The following is a 9,368-nucleotide window of genomic DNA, read 5'->3' as shown; positions in this document are numbered from 1 at the left end:
GCAAGTTACCTGGCAGAAAAGTCATGCAGAACTAATGTTTAACATCAGAATCACTTTTACGGCGGAAAGAAACAAGAAATTTGCAGCAGTTACGTTAATAATATGTGCATCCGCTGCATCCCTGAAAAGCTGCACGCAGCCACGCGTGTAATTCATCAGCCGCAATAAAGAAGTGTAGTGAAAAGTGCGAACATGTGGTTGTGTCTGTCGTCCATCGTTTACAGTGGTGCCAAAACCCAGGATTGGGCTGCATGTTCGCACTATATTGCGCCTGTCGACTTACACACGTGAATGCAGCTTTTCGGCTACAGCCTACACATATCAACAACAACAACAGGACCCAGTTCATTCTGTCCTAAGCTGGGGAGACGTGACTGGGGATGCCGCACAGGTGCGTCCATCTCCCCCGCAGCCACGCCCCATTCCACGCCCCGCCACAGCTCTGCTGTCAAAAACAGGCTGACTGCAGCCTTTAAGAGTGAATAGCATTAAACTCTCACTAAATTATATATTTTTCACCTCTGTTCACAAGTTTCTGGGGATTTCTTTTTTTATAAGACTAAGACTGAATTTTATTTTTCTATGTCTGGCAATGTTCACATTCTGTTTAACTTTTTACCTTTTTGAAGAAGTGGTGCAGACTAAAAGTTAAGAAATAGTTGTTTGAAATGAAAGTTGTTTGTTTAAAACAAAAATTACTGAATGATTCATTGTGAATGAGTTTATTATCTAAATAAAGTTGCAGGCAGGCTTTTCTGTCATTATTTTGTTTAGATGGGGCTTGAAAGTATTTCTTCTTGCCACGTGGGGATTGATGTAAAAAGCTTGAGAACCACTGCGCAGTGCAACAGTGGCTGGAAATTGCAACATTAACAAAATTATTAAGACCATGTACAATGAAACTGAAAGCGGCCAATTCAAACATGGCTGCTATGTCTGTGACCATAATTGCACCAAACGGTGTCAGTCTGCAACTGAATGGCTTCAATGTGTTAATTACATGCAATCTGTTTGTAATAATCGCAAATCTGTTACACAGAAATTCACATTAAGTACTTATGTTGAAAGTCCAGCCAGAACTTCATAGATCTGAAACTAAAATTCAGGAGTTCATGATGTCTGTGATTTAATTGTAATATGGCAATGGAAGCAGTTGGCAACCAGTTCAGTAGAGTCCCTCAGTGTGTCTAACAACAGGGAACTTATTGTGGAACACGTCACAGACAAATTGCGCTCATTGGTGCAAAGTGACCAAGATTGATTGCAATGTGTTGGCAATTTTTCTGCATTTATAAATCAGACAGTAGCAAAGATTTACTGCTGATAAATCTGTCAGAAATGATTACCCAAAGGTTAAGGGCATTGTATGTTCAACCTCTGGACAACCAGCTGGTCACCACAACTACTTGCATTCAGTCAGCAAAGGTGAAAAAAATCCAGTGCAATCCCTGCTGTTTTTTTCTAGTCACAAGGAGGGTCTTATCCTATATTTACTATACACACTATATTTGGTGCGACTGAGCCATAAATGAGTGTTGCGTACCTTGCTATCGACAATTTCTAGCCCCAGTCCATCATTGCCTTGATTACTGACTGCCAAAAGCACTCCACTGGTTCTGCTGGTCCGGAACTCTAATGCTATGGACACATCCAGACCCACTCTATAGGATGAGACTAGATAAAGACAAAGAGTAACTGTTGGTGAGAAATGGAAGGCACATTTTGTACAAAGACATTCCAATAAGTAAAATTTATTCAGATCAATATATAATAAAATAAAATAAAACAGCAAAAGAACCAAAATCAGGTCATTGCTAGGTAATTTATATGCATGTACAACATGACCAGGAAAAAAATGAAATAAAACAAAAAAATCCTTTACATGCTCTGAGCGTCATCTCACCTGCTTTTAGAAAGCCAGTGCCCTCAAAATAAGTGCCTGTCTCAGTAGCAACGAAGCACCTTCCAACCATATGACTGGATGTGGGTGTGGCCATGTCTAGTTTAAAGTCAATCATGGACTCAGAAGAACCTTGATAGAACGAGAGCAAGTTAATAAAAACTATTTGGGCACATTCAAAAATAACATCTCGTATATCAAGCTGTTACACTATTCTTTTGAGAAAAAAACACAACAAAACAAAAGAGACATTAAAACCAATAGGCACTCATTAAATACAATACAAACCATTACCTGAAACAGCTCCTACAGGGCTTCCAGCCACCCTAAGGTCACGAATACATCCATTGATACTATAGAGAATCTTGATGAAGAAAAAAAAGAGTTGATAAAAATGGCTTTCGTTGAACAAAAATCACTCAAAATCTGACTGATACTAACTTCAGTCCTCGAAAACTGGCTAATCATGCTAGAAGTTCTTAATTTTTATACTGAAATGACACTCAAGCTATTTCAGTTAATCGAAAACAACTAAACTGACAACAAACAAGTGAAGCACCGAAATAAAAATATGATGGCATGTGTTGACATGCAATGAAAGACTTATTACCTATTTTTAAATGGTGTGTGCGTGTGTGTGTGTGTGTGTGTGTGTGCTTTACCGGTCCTATTCGTTTTGTGGTATAGTTTTGTGGTAATCCGCCAACGTACAGAATCCCCACCACATCTAACAGGTCAGCCTGGCAACAAGAACACAGTTCATTAACGCAATATTTTTGCAGTGCTCACAGTCACTTTGACACACAATTTCATCTCTATTAGTACAGATAATAAAAGCAATTCTGTCTGTCTGCGTCCTACATTATTGATTCTTACAATAATGTGTCTCGAGATGACCATGTCAAGGTGATGTAGCAGAGAAAATTGACAAGACACAAAAATACAGCATAAAAATATAAAATTAGAAATGCAAAGAGTGAAAACACCCCCTTGCTGGGCCACAGTTTAAAGTCCAAATATGAACAAATATTTCCTCTCCCAATGCAACATGCAAAGAGTCTTTTCTGATGCTTCCTCTGTGATTTTTTTCCTTTGTGCTACGCAGTGTTGTAAAACACTTCATTTTGGTTTCCTGCACTGCTGTGTACAACATCTTTGACATAAATCATTGTGAAACTTTGTTTTAGCCACAGTTTAAGTTCATGATTTACTGAATGACATAATGGCAAGAGTTTGACTACCTCATTGTGACGATAGAGGGCAGAAACAGGACTTGGGCTCAGTGATGCAAGTTCAACTTTTAATTCTAGGTTTCAATGTTATGGAGCTGGTTCTCTTAGCGTGTACATCACTATGGACACTTATGGATGTATTGATGCTTACAGCTTAGATACTCTGTTTAACCTCTTCATATTTCTGAAATATTATAGTGTAAGTTTTTCATAAAATACACGCTGTGCAGCCAGCAGACGCTGCCAACACCACTTCTTTCACGTAAATGTGCTTGTAGCTAGATATCGAACCCCTAGGTTGACTTATTGTTTGGCAGGACTGCCAGTGTTAAGAAGCTAGATAAGGAATAACACCTTGGATGTATAAACTTCATTTATAGTACAGGTCCAAGGACTATTTCTGATGTCACTGACAAGTAATGAGTAACGTATGAGAAGCGGAGTTTGAGCAAATTACGGCTTTTGCAGGTCATGCATTGTGTTATGCTACATGTATGAGTTATTCTGAGCACCTTCTTTGGACTTGACATCATTTTTTGGAACCGCCTATTCACAATAAGCGTGGCTCTCTGCCTGTCACGCGTTACGCTGATCTAGGAACAAAAACCAGAGACAGAGAGAGAACAAAAAGGAAGTAGACATGGTGAAGTAACTGAATCACAAGCATCCGATAGTTTCATCAATGACTAAAATGTTGCCTTGGACGTATGAAGACTGACAACTTGTCTTTACGTGCTGTGACTTTTCCAATGTGTTCATTGCAGTGTAACACAAATTGTTATTCCTAATAAGGAAAGTTCAGATTTTCTATTATAAACAATTCTTTTAAGAGCTATAAAACAACAAGCAACAGAACTTTTATTATTGCAGTTAAGCTCTTGAAACAGTAAAGATTTTGAATCTTATCATAATGTTGCATACAAGATGTCATGCAGATCAAATCCAGACAGGAGATGCTGTTCAAATAATTGAAGAAATGTGTTAAAAGAACTGTTGTACCTTATGCCAGCTTCCATCATTGATGGAGTATGGGACACAGTCAGATATGTTTCCATGGCCAAGATCATAACCCAGACAAACCTGACCATTCTTGATCTTAAAGAATAAAAAAGGGTTTTCATGATAGATGAAGGAGAATAACAAGCAGACATGTAAAACAGAGTACATACAGCTTTAGCCTCTATACAGTTCTACAGCACAGACAGAAATCAAACTGGAAATTTATCAGGTGAAACCTTTTAAGTTGTAAAAGCAGTTCAGAGTGTGTACCTACTGGGCCTAATTTGGAAAACAAACACACAAAGAGCAAACTTTACATCCCTTTATGAGATTAAGTCTTAAACTAAAAAAATACTACAGGACAAACAGCAGTAGAGAAACAACTAAAAACACCTGCCAGTATATTAGATAGTTACCTGTATGGAAACAAAGTCAGCATGGTTGATTCTTGCCATGTAGAAAATAAGACCGGATGACTCCTTTGTCCTCAGCTCAAACTCAATTTTCAGTCTGTGGAGAAAAACCCCCACAACAAACAAACACAGGAATACATTGTAGTACAGTTGCAAGACAGGGTTTCTGAATTGTGAAGGCAAACAGGATCTGACTAAACTGATGACATACTTGTATTTTTTGTAATCACACAGACTCAGACCAGAAGAAAGAAAGAAATGAACCTCTTCATTAATGATTTCTCTTAAGGCTAACTGGAGAGAGGGAGGTGGCTGTAGAGCTGTGAGGCTCTTTAAATAAAAACATGGAGTCTTCTTACTGACAACGCCTGCTCTCTAAAGAAAGATACGTCGGTTTGAACCAAGGACCTAAAAGGAGCATCATAGAAAAACTGTATGTGAAGCATCAAAAGCATATTTAAGTCCCTGGGTGTTTAGAAATCCACAATAATAAACTGTGTATAAATAGAGGAAATACAGGACTGTTGCTACTCTCCTGGAAGCTGGCATCCACCATATATCCTGAAGTCCTAGTGAAGAAGAACTCAAGCATAACAGGAAAAAAAACAGATGCATAAATCATTACAACTTACTAGAGTTCACATTTAGAATTTAAGTTAATGAAAGCCATTGCACGACCACATTGTGGCATGTTTTAGGTTTGCAAGAGATCTTTCAGGCTTTGCTACTTAAGCACCTGGATTCCTTGCAATCATTGTGCCTTGTAGCCTGTGACTCTGAAGTTACTGTAGAAGCAGTCCAAAAAGATCACAACCTAAAGCAACCATGAACAGCCTAAAGAACAAATGAATGGTTGAAAACAAAGAAATAAAGAGTCAAAAAAAGCCTACGTGAAATATGTGACTGATGCTACTGATGCAAAAAGACATTACTAAATTCTAATACTAAGAGTTCGCGTGAGACAGGAAATCTTAAAGGACTGTGACCAGTTTCTGTTATTATCTTAGTCAAACGATTCGATTGATTGAGATCAGGGCATACAGCATACAAAATAATGTCTAGTATGTTCTTTGACTGTACCATTTCAATATTTCAAACCATATTTTACACCCCAAAGATTTACATTAGTAATTGTCTTTAGTTCTGCATAGCCTTGATTATTACAAGAAGTGTTTCTAAGGACAAACTTAAGTTTGAAGAGTTCAATATCTGGGTCAGGTTTGTGTTTTCTAGCACTGACAGATACACAGAGTAATGGATACATGGTGATTTACTTGGACAGCAGGCTGCCTTGCAGCTTAGGGAGCATGTGAAGTAATTAAATGTTACAAGTGTGATTCTTAAAACAGTCAGAGACACTGCCCAAGACACAAATCCCTTGTTTGCACAGACCACCACGACAACAACTAAAGCATACTCTGACCTTCGCCTTGTTTGTAGAGTGTGTTTTTTTTGTTACTGTCAGTTTGCTGTGGACCAGAAGGGTTGTTCTGACGGCTGGTCCAGCCAACATGTTCATTTTTTTAAGATGTTGTTTCTTATACAGTAGATTTTGACCCGGTGTACACCTTTCTGTTTGTAGGAATCACATCCTGCTAAAACTACCGCTCACTTCTGCTTTTTATTTATTTATTTAGAAATGTGCTCCGTACTGCAGATCACACACACGTATCTGGGGTTGCTATGTTAACTATGTTACAGGTGGTGGGGTTATCCTGTAGCTACATTTGTAACTGGGGTGACTAACTTTTACAGTATTTTCTTTTTATGCTGCTTCATCCAACTATGTAATTATTCAGAAAAACATTAAGGGCATATCATCTGTAATAATGACATACTTACAATGTGCTTCAAATGCACACAGTTCTACTTGCATATTACAATTTCTTACTAAGGTGATCATGCAACTGTTACTTTATAATATTTGAATATTTCCTCCCATTGCACATTTTTCTTTACAGTAAATAATTTGCAATAAACTCAAATTGATTGAGATGAATATTTTCATTGCTATTACATCCAAGTTTTAGACGATACTACAAAGGTTTGTCTCATCTATGACAGCTACTGCATAACTCCACTGTAAAAACCTAAATTCCACAAAGCAGCACTGTCTACATGTTTGCCAAGAACCATTAAAAAAATAAATAACTCAAATCCATTATTCATTTGAAAAAGCTCATTTGTTTTGAACGTACTTGTCTCTGACATTGTTGTCATCAAAGGCGAAGCTCATGTGGCTGTTTCTGGTCAATCCAAACTGATAGGCCTTCTCAAGTGCTGCTGGGGCCACAGCTGATGCACATGATTCCTGGAGTTTGGGACATAACATGTCAGTTACAGTGACAAGGTCTCACCGCACCGCTTCAATTGGCTCTTGTCAACGTGAACCCTAACACGCAGGCAGAACACATGCCAATCACACTAATAGGGTTCGTTCTTCTGATCTGCAAGGGCTCGCAGGGTTGGCAGGTCACGATGATGCGCCAAACAGGACTTTACATAAGAAATCATTGAAAATGTTTGAAAAAAAAATCACTTTAAAGGCACAGTAGTTTTTAGATGGGGTATTTATGATGTAATTTTAAAACTCTAATTTAAACAATACAGTCAATTAAAAATATTCTGATTGTCAAACGCAGTATAGTCCAGTATAACATTCTCAATCTTTTGCACTGCTGCTATGTTATGGACCATGAAACCCAAGGTGTGCGTATCATCATAGGTAGGTTCAGATCCTTCCAATAAGCCTGTGGTTAGGTGGTTAAGAAAACGGGAGACTGGATGCTTGTCATGCTTATCAATTATGTTCTTCATCACATCAAAACAGCTGGTCACATGGCAGATTTGGTGTTTTGCTATGGAACATGGAATCGTCTAATTTTTAGGACCCCTGTGCATGTTTTGATTTCATCTAAACCAGGCATCACAGCTGTTTTCTCTTAATAATAATAATAATAATGATAATAATAATAATAATGGATTGCATTTATATAGCGCTTTTCGAGGCCCTCTTTACAATTCCACTATTCATTCTTGAATTGCTTTAGCTGTATATTATTTTAGTAACTTATTCAATTAGTGTTTATGTGCTCTCTCTTCCCGCACTCTGCAGTTCAGTCAACAACCACCAGGTGTCATTGTTGTATCTCACACCATCTTATTTTAGGCCTTCCAAGACATTTCTCTTTTCTGCTTGCTTCTATTTAATCCCTCCTCACTCTTATACCTCTTCTCCGTTTCCTCCTTGTCAAAGTCTTTATTTTTCCCTAATTTCATGATGCCCACCTATCCTCCCATCTGCTGCTTTCATTTTCCCTCCACTCCTGCATACTTTTATCTTGCTTCTTCATTTTCCATCCTTTATTGATTCCTTCCGTTGTCCTCACTTTTACAATTACTTTATTTCCCCACAATTATTCCCTCTGCTTTCATATTTCCCTATACTAGCATCAGATGCAACTTTACTTTGTTGGTTACTCTAAAACAATATCCAAATTTACCTTCTCCTTTTTAAAAAAAATGATACCTCCTTTATTTTTGTCTGCTTGTCTCAAAACTCAAAACATCTGTCTTTTTCCCTCTATAATGCTCATCTTTACTGGTTTATATTTCTTATTCATTTTTTCAGTCTAAGTCTCCTGTAGTATTCTTCGTCCTTTGTGCTCCCATCATCTGCTTTACCATCTTTGCCTCTCCTCCCACCCACCCAGTTTTCCTTTCTTCCCTCTCCTCCTGCTGTCTGTACCAGCATGGACCGATAAATCCCACTCATTCCACATTTTTTTTTACCGTACATGGTTTTTCTTCTGCTTTGTTCTTCCCAAACTGTACTGATCTTCTATTTCCCTCAACTTTCTCCACTTTTCTACACCTCTTTTTTTGGCTTTTACTTACCAAACCCTCTGTTCCTATCGTACCCTCCTGTCATTGTCCTCTCTCTCTACTTCTTGCTTTACTTCTTGTCCTTGGCCCTTATCTGTTTCCCTCTATTTTTTATTATCTTACACTTCTATCTTGTCTCACTTACAGTCACCTGAAGTCCTTCCGTTTTGCTTCTACTTCATTTTGTTACCTTGTATCACCTCTAATAGTCTCTCCAGATCTAGACTAGTCTTCTGTTCAAACCTCAGTATCTGGTCTTTCCTTTGTCCCCCCGCCCCCTAATTCCCCCCCCCCCCTTCCAAAAGCTTCACCCTCTAGTTTGTGTCTCTCCTCTTTTGAATATACAGTAATGCCTATTAAGTGATAAAGGTACTTTGCCATACTTCAAGTGTGAGTGCGTGACAAAGTTAGCAAGAGAGAGAGGATCTGAGACGACTGGGTGTATGTGTGTCTCAATCTCCAATCCTCTCTTGTTCCCTTTCAAGTGAAGACATTCCCCACACCGTGACCTTGCTTTGTTACAGCTGACACTCACCTCTTATCACTCTCTGTCCCCATATCCGCTCCTCCTCTTCAACCTCAGTCTTTTTCCTCTTTCTTATTCTTCCCCTATCTAACAAAAGGCCGACGTCACTTGCTCAGAAGTCCTTTACTTCCCTCTCCTTTCATTCTTTTCCCGCTTCCTCTCCTCCGTCTTTCCATTAAGCCAACAAAAGCTGAGCGGCACTCTGTTCAGAAAGACTCTCCCTTTTCGTTGCACCTTTTCTCTCTTCCCTCTTGTCTTTCTTCTATCCTTTTCCATCCTCCTCTTCTTCCCTTCCTTTCTCTCATCCCTTCTGCGTATTTCCATTAAGCTAACAATGGGAAGACGGTCTTCCATTCAGGTCTTTGGTTGGAGGTCACACCAATAGAATCTGTCCTTTAGCCAGAAATTTATGT

General features: G+C 38.6%; 1 protein-coding gene across 1 annotated transcript in view; it reads right to left on the bottom strand.

Moving 5' to 3' along the window:
* The window catches only part of lama2 (laminin, alpha 2), a 228,005-nt gene that overhangs the window by 2,919 nt on the left and 215,718 nt on the right, over positions 1-9,368 (bottom strand). Inside the window, exons 66-73 of the mRNA XM_013910321.1 lie at positions 6,743-6,855; positions 4,548-4,641; positions 4,132-4,227; positions 3,645-3,725; positions 2,563-2,640; positions 2,195-2,264; positions 1,904-2,032; positions 1,544-1,674 (exon numbers count right to left, since the gene is read on the bottom strand). Coding sequence (XP_013765775.1) covers positions 1,544-1,674; positions 1,904-2,032; positions 2,195-2,264; positions 2,563-2,640; positions 3,645-3,725; positions 4,132-4,227; positions 4,548-4,641; positions 6,743-6,855 — 792 coding nt within the window. The remainder of the gene's footprint in view (positions 1-1,543; positions 1,675-1,903; positions 2,033-2,194; positions 2,265-2,562; positions 2,641-3,644; positions 3,726-4,131; positions 4,228-4,547; positions 4,642-6,742; positions 6,856-9,368) is intronic.

The sequence above is a fragment of the Pundamilia nyererei genome, unplaced genomic scaffold, assembly GCF_000239375.1.
Source record: "Pundamilia nyererei isolate P.nyererei 1_Seehausen unplaced genomic scaffold, PunNye1.0 scaffold00041, whole genome shotgun sequence".
NCBI classification, from domain to species: Eukaryota; Metazoa; Chordata; class Actinopteri; order Cichliformes; family Cichlidae; genus Pundamilia; species Pundamilia nyererei.
The sequence above is the reverse complement of the archived record's forward strand: the minus strand, read 5'-3'. Positions and strand labels throughout refer to the sequence as shown.